At 44.0% G+C, this 19,944-nt stretch overlaps 1 protein-coding gene and 1 non-coding gene across 2 annotated transcripts; one reads left to right on the forward strand and one right to left on the reverse strand.

Moving 5' to 3' along the window:
* Positions 1 to 5,478: 5,478 nt before the first annotated feature.
* On the forward strand, positions 5,479 to 8,650 carry hpxa (hemopexin a). Its single transcript, XM_028394109.1, has 10 exons — positions 5,479 to 5,621; positions 5,881 to 5,897; positions 5,999 to 6,076; positions 6,166 to 6,323; positions 6,538 to 6,691; positions 6,775 to 6,987; positions 7,100 to 7,195; positions 7,268 to 7,398; positions 7,490 to 7,637; positions 8,077 to 8,650. The coding sequence occupies exons 1-10, from the start codon at positions 5,491 to 5,493 to the stop codon at positions 8,304 to 8,306; spliced, it is 1,356 nt and encodes a 451-aa protein (XP_028249910.1). The 5' UTR covers positions 5,479 to 5,490; the 3' UTR covers positions 8,307 to 8,650.
* A 10,896-nt stretch (positions 8,651 to 19,546) lies between these two features.
* On the reverse strand, positions 19,547 to 19,656 carry trnal-caa (transfer RNA leucine (anticodon CAA)). The gene is made up of 2 exons: positions 19,619 to 19,656; positions 19,547 to 19,592 (listed from the first exon to the last, which is right to left on the reverse strand). It is a non-coding gene; the product is annotated as a tRNA-Leu (tRNA).
* Positions 19,657 to 19,944: the final 288 nt, after the last annotated feature.

Below are 19,944 nucleotides of genomic sequence, written 5' to 3' on the forward strand. Positions count from 1 at the left end.
TAAGATACTGATTAGTCCACCAAATTTAAGATGTTATGTTGCCTCATTGACTCAGTGTGTGTGTGTGTGTGTGTGTGTGTGTGTGTGTCACCTCTCCTGCTGAATGTTCCTCTAATGACCTGACACTGATTTGCACAGACCTGTGAGTGATGCCTGAGCTCTGACCTACGTGACCTCTGTGCTTCCAGGTCCTCTGCACCTTCCCACCATCACAGCTGAGCTCACAGTGACACGAGAGCTGACCTCCTCACCCGGTCAGCTAATGCTCCACATTTTAGCACACACTCACTGATGAATACCTGACATAGCTTCATTACATTAAACATGAATCCCCCCCTAAAAGTGCCCCTCATTAACATATGATGATGTATATGAATCTGAATATATGATGCTGAGGGTGACTGTTGTGGAGCACTCAGTGCTCGTTATTTAACACTAGACACATCCCATGACTATAAATCTAATATATAAGGAACGGTACAGGAAGTCATTCCTGTCGTCCGCCATCAGACTGTATAACTCATCTGTGACTGTCAGAGCTGTGCTCACTGACTCGGACTAAAGCATCATCACAGGTGCAACCCTGCTATACCACTGAGCCAGTGCTGCCCACTACTACTACTACTTAAAATGCTGCTACTACAGCTCAATTTCCCCACGGGGATTAATACAGTTAATCTTAATCTTAAATCTCTGGGCTTTTTTTTTTAAAAAAAATGATTTGATAGTCTTAAAAATAAACCGTTTATAAAAATCGATCAATCAATCCCAGGGTTATGGAGCCTTCTGCTGGCTGAACGTGGTCATGACAGTCTTGTCAACATGATTACATAACAAGGAATCATGATTACAGACTGCCCCAAAGACTCAACAAAAACACCAGACCTTGATCAATGATTGATGAATGATTAAATAATGTTATACAGTGTTATTATTTATTGATAGCTGATCAGGTTTTCAGTCCCATCACAGGATCTTCATCAGCAGATGAGAGTTCAGAGTTTCCTTGGAAAGTCCAGCAGGAAAAGAAAGGCTGAGACTTCTGAAAAATGAAGCCATGTTGTGTGTGTGTGTGTGTTTACACAGTCCCACAGTGTAAATCATTACATTTAGGAGTAAAGTGTTGGTGTGAGTCCAGCCACGTACAGGCTGCTGATACTGAATGTATGTCAGTGTAAGAAGGAGGAACCCCTCTGAACAGCTGTCTGATGTTCTAAAGACTGAAGTAAGAACCGAACCTCCTGCACCACACGTTTAAAATGTGCTTCGTCTATTCCTCTTGAGTTTAAAACTGCAGAACAACTATGTTACAAACGGCCAGCGAGGAAGATGAGACAGCAGTAATTCCATAAACTGTCCGTGACATTGAGCAGATGTCTAAATAAACACACGTTGACCTCTCTGTTGTTACAGCCCCACACGGGCAAACGTAACCCTTGTGATTGGCTCCTTTTGTTTGTTCATGAATGTCAGTGAGGGGTGATGATCGGCCAAGTTCACAGCTGTGCACAGAAATATCACAAACACGGCAGACGGACTGCACCACGACAGGTTCAAACCCAAACTCCTCATCCAGCCCATTAAACATGTGTAAAGTCTGACAGAAGGTGATGATGTCACTTCAGTCAGGAGAGACTCAGGTGGATGAATGGGAGAACATTTATTGTGATACCACATCAGAAAGGGGGGAAAGAGCAGGAGGAGAGGCCCTTTGAATCAGATGTCCCCCCCCCCCCCTGGGTGTAGACCTGGTGGTGGTGGAGAAGGTTGGAGAGCAGGAGGCATGAATTCTGGTGGAATCCTGGGGTGGAGTAGGGATGCCAGAGTTAGTCTGAAATGCAGCTGGAGGACAGAGACGAAAGACTTTCACAATTTTCCACTAAGCTGTGCTGGTTAGGTGAGGGACGGACCGGCAGCTGATCGGTGAGGGAGGCGCTCTCCATTAATCACCTGGCCAGAGTGGGAGAGCAAGGGGGTGTGAGAGAGAGAGAGAGAGAGTGAGAGCAGGGTGGAGAGTGAGACACAGACAGAGAGAAGATTGGTGAATGTGGTGCTTTAACCAATGATGAAGAGAGCAGAGTCTTCCTGATTGAACTTAAGAGCTAAGAGCTCTCATGTTTCTACTGGCCCTGAGGTCAGGACAGGCAGGTTCTTCTACAGCAAACTGAAAAGATCGATTGAGCTTTTTGTGCCAACAAACAAAAAGTCAAATGTAAATCCACATTATTTGCTCTAAAGCTGCAACAATTAGTAGATGAATGGAGGTTTAGAGGTGTTGGTCTGGAAACAGGCTCACTGATTCACCATAAAATGGACGGCTTACATTGACTGATCAATGATCAACAACAACCAACCAATAATGCAGATTTAACATTTCCACTACAACCAAAAGCAACAAAACCACCAACAACCTGCGTAAGTGTCCACTTACTTTTGGTCACAAAGTGTATTTCTTGTCTTAAAGCACTGGTACAGCAACTGACACACATACAACATATGGACAAAAGTATGTCTGGTTGTAGCTGTCCAGCCCATGTAGCATGAAGTCTGATGAAGAGTGATGAGGTCATCGGTTGAAGCTCTTCATCAGGATCGGTACTGCAGCAGCAGCAGCAGCAGCTGTTCTTCCTGGTGTCTCTGAGACAGATGCTCAGGTTTAGAGTTGTAGAATCCAGATTTGCAGATTTGCAGTTGAATCAGTCTGCGGGGTCAGACATTTGATCGTGTGGAGGAGGCTGCCTGTACTCACTCTGCTGTTACAGTCTGTCCCCAGGAACTGTGTGTGCAGATTGATTTTTATTTTAATGATCAGCCATAAATTATTAATGTGTAAAAAAAGAGAGAAATGTCATTCTTTTCTGAGTCCATGTAAGTGTGTGTTAAAATAGAACCTCTAATAACCATTAAAGTGTCGGGTCTTTAACGTCTCTAATAATTAAATGAGTCTGTTTTTTACATGCTCGGTGCAGCTCAGCTCAGTAACCTCAGTTTAATTCTCTATCATGTGATTGGAAGTTAGCTCTATGTGAGAAAATGAAGGTATGCAGTACGTGCACAACGTGACTGACCGTCAAGGTTGAGGCCTCTGTCAATCGTGTGTGTGTGTGTGTGTGTGTGTGTGTACAGACCTCTATGCAGCATTGTTGCTCAACTTTGTTTGTGTGTGTGTGTGTTCTCTCTCCCTCATCATGGCCGCTGGAATACTCCTTTTATTTTATGCATAGATGAAATTATACTGTGGATAAAATATGATGGATTTCAGCTGCTTCTTTTTTAAGCAGTTTCAGTGTGAGGAAGCTCGTATTGGGAGGAAAGTGTAAATGAAAAAAAATGTAGAGAGAAGCAAAAGTTTGTGAGAGAGATGGAGGAAGAGCGCGGCGTGCGAGGGAGGGAATTAGTGAATGGATGGGAGGAGAAAGGGATGCAGGGACGGAGAGGAGTCTGAGGGAGATGCTCACCCAATATCTGCCCATGATATTGCATTAAAAAAAACTTGTCAATCCACTTGTTGTGAAGTTGATCCTAAGCTTATTTTTCCTCTGAGCTAACCACGTTTTCAAAGGCTTCCACAGCAAAGCTGAACATTCCAACGGCTCTTTCACCGAGCTGGATGACCATCCCCACCTGGGCCACGTAGACGCTGCTTTCTGCATGCACTATGATGACAACCCCGCCGACCATGACCACATGTTCTTCTTCTTGGTATGATCACATGAAGTTGTACTTAGAGTGAGGAAACAGGCAGAAAAACGAATGCAGCAAGGCAAAGACACCAGAGAGACGATCAGTAGAATAGTAAAAACCAGTAGTGCTTACTTACATGGGAAGGTAAGGGAGGTATGACATGTTGTAGTAGAGGTTTGAGGGACATTCTGTGTTTCCTGACATCACAACTTGTCCATGTTTGTCTTTTGATGCAGGACAACAAAGTTTTCAGCTCTTACCAACACAAACTGGAGGTTGGCTACCCCAAGGACATCTCTGAAGTCTTCCCTGGAATCCCTGACCACCTGGATGCTGCCGTGGAGTGCCCCAAACCAGACTATAAAGCAGACGTTTGTGAGAGAGATGGAGGAAGAATGCAACGTGCAAGGGAGGGAATGAGTGAATGGATATGAGGAGAATGGGATGCAGGGACGGAGAGGAGTCTGAGGGAGATGCTCACCCAATATCTGCCTTTGATATTGCAGAATGTGAAGAATTTTGATACCAGAAGCTTTCTGAATTTCAGATTTGAAGAGAACAATAACCCAATGCTAAGTCAATATCATCTTGACACTAGTATCAGGGATGCACATGCATATTATCAGCAAGCATCTGCAGATTTAGGCCAGTTCTCATTCAAAAAGCTTTCAGAGGTACTGAGAGATGAGTTTACACTCATTAATACTCACTGTGTCCCCAGTGGATGCATCAACAATGACATCATCACGTCGGTGAGCCGTTAAGGGACACATACCTGCAGTGAGAAGGTTGTTAAAGAGTCAGAAGCTGCTAGAAGAGCTGCTGTTTGCTCATGACAGCTCTGCACTGCAAGTTTAAATACTCCATTCTCATCAGAGGAATCAAAAACTCCGCTCTGAAGGAAGGAAACACACCAATATGCATATCTTCAACAGCCGTACGAAATCCATGTCATAACTTATCATCCTGTCAGTGTTCACTGTGCAGTGATGCCTCAGTTTAAAGACTTTATATACAGATGACAGGCGCACTGGGGATGCACAGTAATGAATTACTGCAGGCGTCCAAAATGTAAAAACATATTCACATTTTTCCATCTAACATCAGAAACATCATGACTTTTCAAACCACTATCCTCTGTTAATGTTCACCTTACAAATATTAGACAACAGCTGCTCAGAGGATTGTGAAGTGCAGCCATCAGCAGGTTTTATTTATTTTTGTGGAGGCACTGGGTTACTTACCTCTCAGACCTGGACAAGATCCAAACACACCACAGATGCTGCAATATAACTGCAATGAATGGCAAATGATACTCTAGTATAAGTGCTTTTGGAAGCTGCATGCAAAACATCTCTAATGTTATGCTTAAACGCCAAAAAAGCAGATTTTTTCACTCAGCATTCGTAGAGTTAAACCTCTGGTCTTGATTTCTATAGATATTTTATGTGATTTGTAATGTACACAGTGCACAGCTGCAGTGCTGCAGCAGATTAATGCTTCATTTCAGTGATGAACTATGCATGTAATGTCAAATAAAGGACATGCAGAGCACATCTATTGATCAGACATTCAGGGTGAAAAGGGACCTCCCTGATTTCTATGAATGCTGCACCAGGACCCTCTTTCCTGGTAGCTGGTCTGAGGCCTGGGCACGGCTCCAGGGGCACCTCAAATATCGTGGGCGTGTTTGTGTTGTTTTTGATGAACCCATCTGCACGTTGTCCACTCCTCCTCCTCCTCCTCCTCATCCTCCCTGTCCAACAGACGTAGCCCACGTGAACCCCACCTGGGCTTGTAATATAAATGAAGGCAGCAGCAGCTGCCAGGGTACCTTTCTGCCCAGCTCTGCAGGCCTTCCAGAGGATCCTCACCATGAAGCTGCTCGCCCACGTCTTGTGTCTCTGCCTGGGCCTCGCTCTGGCATGGGCTCAGTCGTAAGTAGTCTGGGACTTTACCTGAGGGGACAGCAACCAGCAGATATATATATATATATACTTGGGTGCTGTTATGCAATCTACTAGATGTTAACGCAATCAACGTGCATATTTAGAACTGAAGAATTAATGGCTACTTCAAACAAAATCACTACCTGCACTGTAAAACGGTGTCTTATTAATGCAAAAGAATTTTGCTAGTTGCTTCTTCTTTGTAAAATCTAAACTTACATGTTTCTCTTTTTGCTCTTTCAACCAGTGATGCAAATGCACCAGGTGAGTTCATGCAGGTTTTTACAGTTATGGGTTTGTTAGGAACACGTTTCACAGCATACATGTAAAGAGTTTTTCTGCTAAACTTCCATGTCACTCCACAGCTGTCCCTGACCGTTGCCTCGGCCTTGAGATGGACGCAGTTGCAGTGAATGAAGAGGGAGTCCCATACTTTTTCAAGGGTAACATGACAATATTGCTTTGAATAACAATATTGACTTGTCAATCCACTTGTTGTGAAGTCGATACTGAAGCTTGTTTTTCCTCTCAGCTAACCACGTTTTCAAAGGCTTCCACGCCAAAGCTGAACATTCCAACGGCTCTTTCACCGAGCTGGATGACCATCCCCACCTGGGCCACGTAGACGCTGCTTTCCGCATGCACTACGAGGACAGCCCCACCCACCACGACCACATGTTCTTCTTCTTGGTATGATCATGTGAAGTTGTACTTAGAGTGAGGAAACAGTCATAAAAACGAATGCAGCAAGGCAAAGACACCAGACGATCAGTAGAATAGTAAAAACCAGTAGTGCTTACTTACATGGGAAGGTAAGGGAGGAATGACATGTTGTAGTAGAGGTTTGAGGGACATTGTGTGTTTCCTGACATCACAACTTGTCCATGTTTGTCTTTTGATGCAGGACAACAAGGTCTTCAGCTATTACCAACACAAACTGGAGGTTGGCTACCCCAAGGACATCTCCGAAGTCTTCCCTGGAATCCCTGACCACCTGGATGCTGCCGTGGAGTGCCCTAAACCAGATTGTGACGAAGACTCTGTCATCTTCTTCAAGGGTAGGAATGCACTGTGATAAGTTATTGTGCTTTGATGACTATGAAGGAGAGCTGACAGACACAGCTAACCATCCTTCCTGCAGGAGACGACATCTACCACTTCAACGTCAGAACTAAGGCCGTAGACGAGAAGGAGTTCAAGTCCATGCCCAACTGCACATCTGCCTTCCGCTTTATGGAGCACTACTACTGCTTCCACGGACACATGTTCTCCAAGTTTGACCCCAAGACTGGTGAGGTGCACGGTAGATACCCCAAAGAGGCACGCGACTACTTCATGAGGTGCTCCAAATTCAGTAAGTTAAACATCTTTATTCACTTCTCTCACATTTATCATCAAACAGCATCCCCAGTGCTTCATATGTCCGACACAGACTCTCAAAAACTTTATGTTTGTCTGTCTGTCAGGTGACCAGAGCGACCATGTGGATAGAGAGCGCTGCAGCCGTGTTCACCTGGATGCCATCACATCTGACGATGCTGGAAACATGTACGCCTTCAGAGGTGAGCCTCCTGCACACAGTGAGCCTTTTGAGTGCTGGCTGCAGCTCTTCTGACTGATCCCTTGCTTTGCAGGCCACCACTTCATCCGCAAAGACGAGGGCAATGACACGCTGAGGGCCGACACCATTGAGAACGCCTTCAAGGAGCTGCACAGTGAAGTCGATGCTGTCTTCTCTTATCAGGATCATCTCTACATGATCAAGGTAACCTACGGGAGCGTTCACACACGTTATATGGATCCTGTCATTTTCTTCTTCTGAGGCTGAAATGCATGTTTCTCTTGTCTCTCCTTAGGATGACCAAGTCTTTGTTTACAAAGTTGGAGAGCCACACACCCACCTGGAAGGTTACCCCAAGTCTGTGAAAGAGGAGCTGGGCATTGAGGGACCCATTGACGCTGCATTCGTCTGCGAGGATCGCCACATTGCTCACATCATCAAAGGTACTGTCGCCAACCATCATGTCCGCAGAGTGAGGGATTATGGGAATTTAATAGTTTCACCGTAGTGTGTGCCAAAGGACTAACAACAGTAACAAGATACTGCCTCCTTGTGGCTGAAATAGTTTAAACAGATAGACATGCAGCTGCAAAGCTCCACAAAGCACCAAGGCCAAGCATCTGCACAGCCATGCTGCACTGTTTAGCTGATAGCTTTGTCCATGCTAGCATGTTGACAGCCTAAAATGAAAGTGTCTGTCCAATAAGAGTAATCAATCTGTTCAGTGGAAAGTCCAACAAGTGTGCAATGTAAACCAATGTTTACCCCTGAGGGCAATATTTAGCCAAAAGCTAACTTTTGAAAGAAGAAACCATCATATAGACCCTCACTGGGAAGTGTTTTTTTATATCTACTGGTACTGACTGCTGTGTCTTCTCCCAGGCACGGACATCTACGATGTGGAACTGAAGGTCACCCCTCGCGTTGCAGGCAATAAGCGTCCATTCTCCCTCTTCAAGAAGGTCGACGCCGCCATGTGCGGTCCTGGAGGAGTTAAAGTGATCTTAGGAAACCACTTCTACCACTTTGACAGCGTCATGCTGTTTGTGGCCGGCAGGGCTCTGCCCGAGCAGCACAAAGTATCTCTGGAGCTGTTCGGCTGCGATCACTAAGCTGCTTGCTTGAAGGGACTGAAGGGATTGTGCAGAATGTCACACACAACACAGTGAAACATGGAAAAACAGCAGCAGCATTAACATCAGGCAGGAGGCGCCAAGCTTTTGACTACATACACTTCACAGATGATGCAGTGTTTCATACTGAGTGTGCCCCTTCTGTGCCTTACCTCAGAATAACCTTCTATTTGTTTTGGTTTTTTTCTTTCGGAGGGGTTGCTGCTTTTCATGATCCCGCTCTGTGGTCCTCAGTGCAAAGTGTGCTAGCAGCAGCTACATGTTTTTCTATCAGTCATTTTGCCAGTGTTGTTGTGAATAAAGAGGAGTTACCAAAAACAATGCAAAGTGTCTGTTTGTAAAACAAAACATCACGTCCAACATGTTTATCCATCTATAGTATTATAGAGTGTGAGTAACTGAATATAGTTTGCATTAAATAGGTGTATATCAGACATTCACTGTTATAAAATCAATAAAGTTCAAAGTGACAGTCACTTTCTGCATTGTGTCACATGGTCTCTCACTGCCACACCCCCTTTAGTAGGATAGTGGTGTGTCCATGTTCTGTTGACTTCAATGGGAGAAGGTAAAGTCATCTCAGATTCTGTCGTCACATGATCTCCAGATTCAGTGTTGGACCTATTTGCTATAAACCACACATCTTGCTGACATTCTGACACGAGAACTGCCCCTGTCAGGAGACCTGTCTGGGTTTCTGTGTGTAGGTCCACTTCAGGTGCATCCTAGCGATGTCATTTTATTATGATAATATAGCCTCTACTTGTGTAAACCACTTTTTTTTTACTGACTTTCTCACATGCTACATCTTTGCCACTACATACCAATACCTACAAAATGACTAAGGCTGTAACTGACAGCACACTATGGCTCAGAGCAGCTGGAAGTTCTGTCAAACAGGAAAGTTTTGATTTGAATTAAAGGGGGAGGTGGTGTCTGCCTTCTGAACCAAACCTGGAAAGGTGCGCAATGAAGAAGTGGTGGGAACTCCCAGACACACACTGAAGGGATTCACCACTAGAGGGCAGAGCGGCTCCATTTTAGGAAGCAGCAGCAGCAGCAGCGTCACAACGACAGAGAAACTTTTATCTTCTTCCTCCTTTACAGCACAGAATCTGTGTGTCTGAAAACACACCTGCATTGATTCATCTGTGCCACAGATGAATCAATGCAGGTGTGTTTTCATCCAGACCTTACACTGAGAATGAGATCTGATTTAACCACAGGGGAGCTTTCGTGTTCAACTCCCAGATGCAAGGAACACAACAATCAGTTGACAGAAACCTGTTGTTTTCTCTCTGCTGATAAAATCCTAAACAGCTAAAGATATACAGTCAGTGCATGTTTTTTTTAAGGGCTAATAATTAAGCTTCTTAAACTCTCATATTTCACAGCCAGGCAACGTTCAAGACAACAAATCGGCCAAGGTTAAAATGTTTATGTGTGTACCATAAGAAAAACAACAAATAAAATGCATAAAACACAATGTAAAAACTGAAATAAAATGTGAGGTGAGATGAGGTCAGGTAACCATTTCGCTTTTTAAAGCCTCAGAACTGTCAAAACAAGTCCTTATGTTTGTGCTTGTGGTGAATGTGTGCAGTGAAGTTTGGAGTCCTCACTGACCTGCTGTGCATCATGCAGCTCAGCACTGAGGCAATCAGATGATGTCAGCTTCACGGCTGGAGCTGGAGTCTCTGATAACAGCACGCTTCATTGGATCACACAATCCCTTACTTCACCCATGGCTGCTGCCCGCCGTGGTGACAATAGAGGGAGAAACACTGAAGTCCTTCAGCAGCCTTGACATGATGCCACAGTCAGCTACAGAGGCCGCCAGCCCGATAACACGTGAACATCAAATCACGGTAATGTGTCTAATGAGAGGAACACTGTGTGAGGCCGGCAGTCTGCGATTGGATTAAAGTGTTCGATGAATGGGCAGATGTCACTGCAGATGTGCAATGGCTCATTAACACAGGATGTAGAAACCATAAATTAAGAGCATGTACGCAGTTACATGAACATGATTATTTCTTCTTTCTCTATCAGTCATGTGACGTCACATTCAGACCAAACTGAGGTAAATAGATAAAATCTAAATTTCTTAGGTCTGCACAGAAGCACCGATTTTTGAATCAGGTATGTATATTTGTGTGTCATCTGCATAGTATCTGCATGGACATAAGAAGATGTAGAGAAACAGATTTCAAAAAAAGAGAAGAGTGTGACCAGTATGACCACTGAAGGAGAAAAACGGGAAAATGCCAAGATAGCTCTGCATGACATCACCTACCTGCCACTCAAACTGGTCACTGAGCTGTAAACATGTTTTTTTTTCTGCTGACATTTTAACATGGATGTCTATGGGGATACACTCACTGTTGGAGCCAGCCCCCCTGAGGCCATTAGAGGTAGTAATTATGACGAGAGATGTTATGTAACAACAAAGATGACGGGTAACAAAACTACAGTTTCACTGTGACAATCTATTTATCATAGAAACTATAACACAGCGTGAATGATGCGGTCCTCAAACTAAAACTTCTCCAGAGCATTGTCACTCCTTAAAACCTTCTAGAGGGCAGTCGGTTTTCATTTTCGTCTAAATGTTGTACGATCAAACCGTTGAGGCTTGTCTGTGAAACAGTATCAGTATGTCATCATATGTGTATTATTTTGATGGCATTTGGCGTCAGAGACATGTCTGATACGAGTATCTGTAGCTGTAATGTTGAACTTTAAAGGATTTATGCTTTAAAATGTGCATACACACACTTACTGAGGACAAACAGCTGTTTGTCCGGCTGCAGGCATGTACAGTATGCTTATGTCCGTGTGTGTGTGTGTGTCTCCTGTTTATGATGCTGCTTAATTAACTGGACTGGGAAGGTTGACGGACATCTGCTCTCAGCCGGCCGTTTAGGGTAGCTTGACCCCCACAAAGTGTGTGTGTGAGTCTGTGTGTGTGTGTGTGTATGGAACAAGCAGGTATGGACATTGGCCAAGACTGTGCCAGAGAAACGTTGGATCCCATGACCAGATGGTGCCAGCTAGCGTCCCCTCTGTAGACTGGTGACCGCTAAAAACACTCCCTCAGATGTAACCCCGGTGCCCTGCATCAAACTGTCAGAGAGAGAGAGAGAGGGAGAGAGAGAGGGAGAGAGAGAGGGAGAGGGAGAGGGAGAGATCAGCGGTAAAGACACACCAAAAACACACACACACACAAATACCTACACAATGATAGAGGCAAAGCGTGCATGCAAATCTACCCATTCTAAACTGTCCTCTTATGACTACGATCTTATTTAATTAGGACCCCAGTTTGGGGACTTTTCAAGACAGTCTACACATTCCATATGTTCCACCATTTAATAATACATGCATATTTTTTATATCAGCCATCACAGAAAAATGTTTTGTGGTTATAATGTTTATATTATAATTGTCTCTCCATAACAAGCTGACAGTTGAGGTTTCCATCCATAATTTTGAAGAGAAGATCGTCTGATGTGAAAACCACAACACTGTATGACTGAGACATGTCTGAACATGGCCATAGTGATGATTTGTGGCTACTAAAATTATATACCCACCTTAAACAAACCACTTCTTCTTCTTCTAGTTTTCTTTCAGATGATGGACTTAAATGTTTCAAGTATTTGCCTCAGTAATAAATTGAAATTTTCTACAGAAGACGGCATGAGCTTCACCCATAGTTTGTCATTCAGACATAAGTGAATACAGAGCATCAGTTGAGATGAGTAAAGCCTCTCCTCCTTATTTAGAAGAATTCTTAATAAATAACAGTGTGAAGACTCTTCCTCCTTCCTCCTCCTCCTCCTTTAAACTTTGTTTCTCTCTGCACTTGGCTGCATTCCTGTCCTCTGCTGCCTTGCTGTGTAAACTAGCCTCCACCTCCACATCCTATCCAGTCACTCCTGTACGTCTAACCTTCCTCCTCCCCCTCCTCCTCCTCCTCTGCAGTGTCTTGTGGATTGGGTGGTGCAGAGCTGTCAGTCCCTGGCTGGGCCTGCCAAGCTGCACGTCCCGGTCAGAGGGGAGGCCGGGGCAAATGGTCGGGGCGTCGTTGTGGGTCCGACCGACCTCCCACCACTGAGCGGCGGACCCCCTCAACAGATTGAGCCTCCAGCTGGCCGGCACGGGGCCCGCCGTGGCCCCATGCTGGGGGCACACATGCCGCAATGCACAAATCCCCACTTGCACACCAACATACACTAACATGTGCATGTATACGACACATGCTGGCTTGAACAGTGACACAACAGCCCTGTCCTGAAGACACTGTGTTTTATACAACTAAATCCAAATAATAAAGAAATACTACAACACACACGAAGAAACTCCAAAAATAATCAGGCTGCATCCCAGTTTGTTTTAGAGCCATCTGATCCTTTAAAGGGTGTCCTGTTTTTAACCTTTAATTTTGACACTCTCAACTCTTTTTGTCGCTATATTTTCAGGTTACAAAGCAAACACCTCTCATCTGCAACAAACGTATCTTCCAATTTCTACACTAGAATGATGACAAGTCCACAGTGTCCTCATGAAAAATGCCACATTTCTATTATTAATATGACTGAAGATATGACTTATAGTTATATTTCTGTGATGGGGACACACAACATTTGGTCATAATTCTGGACGTCAGCAGCACAAATCAGAGTAATGAGGGGTGGGTGGGGGTGGGTGGGGGTCGGTGGACAGTTATCCAAAGTGGTGGACTTTCACTCAGGAGTCCGATGTTCGAGTCCCCTGACACTGTGAGTTGTTTCCTTTTCCCCCCACTGTGAAAAGAGCTGCTTTAAAGGTAGGGTAGGAGATTTCATTCTGATGCACTTTTTGTTAAATTAGTGTAACTTCTTTACAATCTGATAGCAACCAATTAAAGCATACACCAGTGAGTACACTGGAGGCTATGCAGGTAAAGTGCCTTGCCCAAGGACACACAACAGTGACTAGGGAGGAGTTGGGATTGGACCACCAACCTTCCGGTTATTGGACAACCCTGCTATACCACTGAGCCACTGCTGCCCACGATTGTGATTGCAGGGAAAATCACTTGAAGCTGCCATTGTCGGCTGCCATTTGGACGGCTCCTCGCTACCATGAACACATGAAATTATGTTTCAGTTAAACAGAAGTGCAGTTAAAGACAAGTCAATGATGAATCTTCACACTTCAAATTACACTCAAAAAATGTGACATGAGAATAACTGGAAGAACATTCTAACATCCTTGTGGGTCTTGAGCTGAGCGGTTGCGTGATGAAATCATCAACAGTGGGACTTGTTTTTTCTGTTTATGTTCTGTTACTGTAGTGTCTCATTGTTAGAAGTCACAGCTCATTAGGCAGCCACTGTACCTATCCTACAGTTAATTCCCAGTTTGCCCTTGTTGAGCTGACTCTCCGTCTCTCTCTGTCAGCCAGGTAGAAATTCTCACCCCGTCTTTATTAGCTACACCTGCAAAGGGAGGTTTCCTACCTGCTAAGGTCCTCAGCCCCCCAAGACACACACACACACACACACACACAGCAGTGCAGAGGCCTCCGGGGGCCAGGGGAGCCAGGCTGCACACTGTCGGTCTACAGTCTGTTCTCCAGTTGTGACAGCGAACACATCCTTATGATGACAATTAGTGGCTGTTAGAGAGCACAGATGAGCAGGGGAGGCAGGAGGGGGTGAGGAAGAGAGCGAGGGAGAGAGGTAAGAGGGAGGGGCAGGTGGTGCAAAAAGCAGGACACAATTAACAAACATGGGAAAAATACCTGCTAATGAGGACGGGCGAAGCTCCAGGGACCCGGAGAGATGGAGGGGTGAGAAAGGGGAGGAGGGATTATGACTTTAACGCAACATCAAGGGAGCAAAGAGGGGAGGCGGAGGAGGGGGGAGGACAGGAGTTACTTTGTGACAACACACATGTGAGGCTGAAAGACTCAGAGAGGACATACTCCTCTTCCTCTATTCTTCGCAGGTGCACACAGCGCCTGCTGAAACCTCAGTTATCAAAGCCAAAATGATGAGTGTCACTTTTGCTTTATACATGTATATATACATAAAAAACAATTAAATAAAGTGCTTCGACAGGCACTGAATTGACCAAAGTAACATGCACAGAGCAGGGTAGGATACTAAAATATAAGAATGTAGAAGGGCTAAAACAAAATACAATAAAATATCAGGCATGTAAGAGAGGCAGTGATCAACTTGAACTAAATCAGAATCAGAATTACTTTATTTATCCCCGAGGGGAAATTCTTTTTTTGTTACAGACAAATAGAAGTTAAAGAAAAATTTAAATATGAAATAGAAATATATAATAATATCTAAATACATAGACAGCATTTAAATCCCTGAGTTGTATCTAAAGAAGAACATATTTACTACTGTATAAAAACCTTTACATAGTAAAGAGCATGGCATGAATGTACGGTGTCTGAGTGACTGTCACAGTTCAGAGTTCAGTAGTTTGATTGAGACAGGCAGGAATGACTTCCTGTGTCTCTCAGTCAGTGGCGTAGGAAGCATTAAAAATGTGGGGGGGACACCTTCTGTGGGTGGGTGGTGAAAAAAAGTACATAAGTATATTATGAAATATAATATAATAATATGAAGTAGTTGTGATTTCCTGTGGATTTTAACAGGTTGTTAAACTATTTTACCTACAGAAGTAAACACTTAATGACTATTTCAGAGACAGATTCAACAAAAACTCGGTGACAAACAGAAACTAATTCCAAGTGAAACAACAGTTTTGTCAAACATACTGGTGCTACTACACTAACAGCCTCCATATCTGAGGCCTTCTCTCATTTACAGAGACAAAAAACTGGCAAATCCCATAGAACAATGAACCAAACTGCTTAATGCAGATAATACTGAAACACTAAAAATACTAACTTACAAAAAGATGCATGTCTTTATTTTTATTTGCTTATAAAACTGCTAGATTCACAACAAACCTTGTGGATGTGTTTATAATCCCTGTTCATATAATGCTCCACTGTGTCCTGACGGTCCATCACATGTGTTTTATTCTTGCTGATAAGAATAGGAGCAGGTGGCTGTGTGCACTGACAGGCGAGGCTGAAGCTTGCAGGCTAACAGGGGCTAACCTGGCCTCATTACAATATGGGTTAATGCTGAAAACAACTCTAACTCTCCGTGTCTTTGTTAGGAATCTCCTCATGTCCATTGTGTGTGGGGAGGGAGCAGAAAAGGCAACAACATGTCATCAGACAAATAAAACCGTCTACTGTAACTGAAAGTAAACAGCAGCTTCCTCCCAACTTTTCTGTTGATTTAACATCAACCTAACGTCACCTGGGGCCATGTGACAAACAGTCAGGCTTCAGCATGAGCTGGACTTTGTGGGATGACACTGACGTCACCTCCTCCAGCTTCGACCAGCACCGACGGTTCTCTTTACGGTGTTTTACGCTCGCTCGAAGAAAGCCACTGGCTTTGTTAGGTCCGTTACTATAGTAACGGTATTGCAGCGCTGTGGTAACCAGGAAAACATGGAGTAGATTTCAGCGGTGAGGTTATTCTCTTATGAACCAAGTGGAACGGAGTTTTTCACGAGCAATCGAAACAGCGTTAGGTGGAGTTTCCTACTCACTAAATGTGGGGGGGTCAAACGGGCCGTTTTAAAATGTGGGGGGGACACGTCCCCCTCTGATATAATGGTAGCGACGCCTATGCTCTCAGTGGTGCATCGTGGGAGTCGGAGTCTGTTGCTGAACGAGCTCCTGTAGCTGGTCAGCACAGTGTGGAGCTGGTGAGAGGGACAGTCCAGTATGGTCTTTATTTTGGACAACATCCTCCTCTGACACACCTCTGTCAGAGAGTCCAGGTCCTCTCCAACAACATGGCCGCCCTTCCTGATGATTCTGTTGAGTCTGTTGATGTCCTTCACCCTCAGACTGCTGCCCCAGCAGACAACAGCATACATGATGGCCCCCACAGACTCGGAGAACATCCTCAGCACCGTCCTGCAGATGTTGAAGGACCTCAGCTGCCTCAGAAAGTAGAGGTGACTCTGGCCCTTCCTGTAAACAGTGTCCACGTTCTTACTCTGGTCCAGTTTGTGGTCCAAGTACATTCCCAGGTATTTGTACTCCTCCACCACCTCCACACTGACCCCTTTGATGCTGGTAGGGGTCACTGGAGCCTTTGTCCTCCTCAGATCCACAGTAGAACCCTGACATCCACACAAACAAAGAACATCTACATTCTGATTGGTTGTCAGTGTATTACAGCCGTACACGTCGTAGCTAATTTGCATAAAATTCAGCCATCTTCCAACTTTTTTAGTCGCTCTAGTCACTCAACTTTTGTAGATTAAGTCGGTCTTGCCCAAAGAAAGTGAATGACCTCCAGCGATTTTACAGCTTTAGTCGCTCTTGGTGTGACTGCAGGGCATAAGTGGAACTAAAAGTGCTTCACATTCTATTCCATTCTTTTTGCGCAGGACTACTTTTGGATGGAACCTCCTCGAGGATGGGTAGGCACTTGGAAGGACAGACATACCAGTCATATAAGACAGACTGCAGGTATTTGACCCTGATGTGGTCTCTCTGACTCCACTGACCTGGTTTGGCATCTCTGAAGTGTAAAGCTCTGACCCTCTGCAGTCCCACGACACCATCATACCCTTCCCATGACCCACATCCAATCTACGCATCATCACAAACTGCATCTATTGTCTGCCAGCCAACAATGCCAGCGACATACAGCTAAAATAACAATAACAAAAACAACAACAACAACAGCAGAACACAAAGCCATCCCTCCTAAAAGGAAAGAAAGAAAAGGCTGTGACAATGATGCCATCCAGGGAGCACAAGTCCTCCATTGTTGTGTGCTGACACGCCGTATTGTGCCTGGCAGACTACGTTGCCTCATAGCAGCTGGGATGTGCTGGCAGGGGAAACAGAACTGACTGTCATCAGCTGGGGGAGATACAGTGTGATGCAAGCAGCATTACATCACATGTGATCCAGCAGGCCATCAGTGCCGCACCGCTCAGATCTGCTCCGAGACCTTTGACCGGCTGTAAGAGAGTCTATGAGTTCATCTGAGGAAAACACACACACAGTTTCTGTCTCTGAAAACTGCACTACTGCAAAAATAATGTTTGTTTATGTTCTATCATTCTATCATTATAAATCACACACACCTTGAGTGCATAAAATAATACGTTTTATTATAATATTGAACAGACATGGTCATTTTTGAAGCAAAAAAAACACAAATCTGGTTTCCTGTCTACATTATAAAGACTGAAACGACCTTTAAAGTTCAGAAATGACTCATTTATCATTGAATGGTTCTCGTTCCTGCTATTTGAATGGTAAGACTTGTAGCTCAGAAGGTGCCGTTATCTATTCTGATGAGTGATAAATCACCAGGCAGCCACTTGCAGTCTTCTTTGGTAAGGGTTTTTAGGCCATATTTGATATTAAGTATAATCGTTAAGTTAATAAAATCTTAATTATTAAATAAAATACGTGTTGATGTGACAGCAGACAAGATGCTGCATCGGTTCACCACACCACCTTGTGGCTCAAAGTGAGATTACACACGTGTTAGCATGCTACTATAAGGCTAAAAGGTTTTTCTTAAGAATTTGCTTAAGATTTATTATTATTGTGCCTTTGACCTTAACATCATCTACACACTCCACTCTTTATGTGTGTTCAATCAAGACTTTCTTTATATATTTTAGAGTACAAATATATTACCGATGTTTGCCATTTAATGTAATAATCTTGATCTTATCCTAAAACTAACCAAACTTAAGAATATTAGCAACATGTTATTAGTTAAAGGGTAAATAATTCAAATCATTTTACAATAAAGGCGACCATGACAGAACAACCACACATCAGTGTCTGTTTAACAATGCCTCCATACATACTTGTACTTGTTATGAGCGTTGTAAAATACACAAAATTTCATGTCTACAAGTCATAATGCAATTAAAATAATGTCTCCCCATTATCTGTGTGCAAACAGAATTAGCTGCGGGGCTGTTCTGTCACTTTTGAACTGATGAAAATGTTGACCTAACGCCTGAACTTACCACAAACACACACACACACACACACACAGATGCACGCAGACAAACACTTTTCTCCTAATTGCCTATAAATGTCAGTGTGCGACTGTCTTCTGGTAAATTAACTGGTGGAACTGGCACCTCCTCATTAGACAAGAGACACACACACAGAGAACACAACACACTGGTCAACACTCTGTGTGCAGCTACAACCCACAACTCCCCCGGGATTCTATCAAAGACGGAAAAGAGGTGGTGTGTGTGTGTGTGTGTGTGTGTGTGTGGCTGAATACATGTCTGTGTGCATATGTGTGTATACATTCTGTATTCATGCTTTTGTGCTTGTGTGTTCATCTGGGTCCTCCTGAGGGAAATTAGCCGTCTCTACCCGGCTCTGTCTCCAGGTCCGTCCCTCATGTTTTCTCTCTCTGCCAGGACACTCCCTCTCCCTTTGGGCCACGCTGCAGCTAATTGCTAAATACACTGGCTGTTGTTTCAGATGTTGGTGGCAGTCTCTGTAGAAATGACTGCCATTCTGGCTAATTGGGAAACAATATCCAGACATGGGCCACTGTAGATGCATTCTGTATCTGATGGAAGAAGTGCTGATCTGTCAGTGTGGGATTTTCCTCATTCCTAAATTTGAAACAACAACAAACCAAGTAGCACCTGCAGCTAAGATCTAAAACAGAGGGACAATGCAAAAACATTAACAGCTCCTCCTGAGTATCAGACTAGCATGACTGATCCTCCTCCACCCATCCTTGTCCCCTGATGTAGGAAGATATTGAGACATCACTTCATAGTCGGTCTACCCAGATCACACAAGTTATAAAAACCCTTCACTGGAAGCTGTTCAGGAAAACTATGATTGGAACATTCAACCAATTAGACACTGATCGTCATCAAAAGGATGCTGATCAGTCGGATTCACTGGTCTCAGGAGACCTCACAGACAAAACCAAAACGTCAACTTCACTGTGGTACAAGAGTCAAGTCAGTATATTGTGTCCCAATAGTATTTGTTGAGATGTTTTGGTCTGAACTAAAGAGACGTGCATACAAACCTGCCTGTTGTGCATGTTTTTTCTGTGTATAATCTGAAAACTTTGTCCAAAGAAGAACAAAAATGTTGTCAGAAGTGGGATTTGAACCCACGCCTCCAATTGGAGACCAGAAGTCCCTTAATCAGGAAGGTGCGTCACCTTGAGTCTGGCGCCTTAGACCACTCGGCCATCCTGACAACTGACAGCTGGGGGCACTTCAATTTAAACCAATTTTCTGATCCTGGGTGTGGACAGATAGACCCTAGGGCTGACTAGAGATATATCTGGATTACCTAATCCGGGGCTGGATTCTGTACAGAGTCTGCTTTATAAAGGCCTATTCAGTTCTGTCCATCGGATCTTATTTATATTTAACCTGATAAATTGTTGTTGTCTAGTTGTTTGAAGGTTAAAGCACAATGGAGTCGTGTTCTCATTATTATTCCCAGGAGGCGTTTATAAGGAAATCCACAAAGCATATTAAT

This window comes from Parambassis ranga, chromosome 21 (genome assembly GCF_900634625.1).
Source record: "Parambassis ranga chromosome 21, fParRan2.1, whole genome shotgun sequence".
In the NCBI taxonomy this organism is placed as follows: Eukaryota; Metazoa; Chordata; class Actinopteri; family Ambassidae; genus Parambassis; species Parambassis ranga.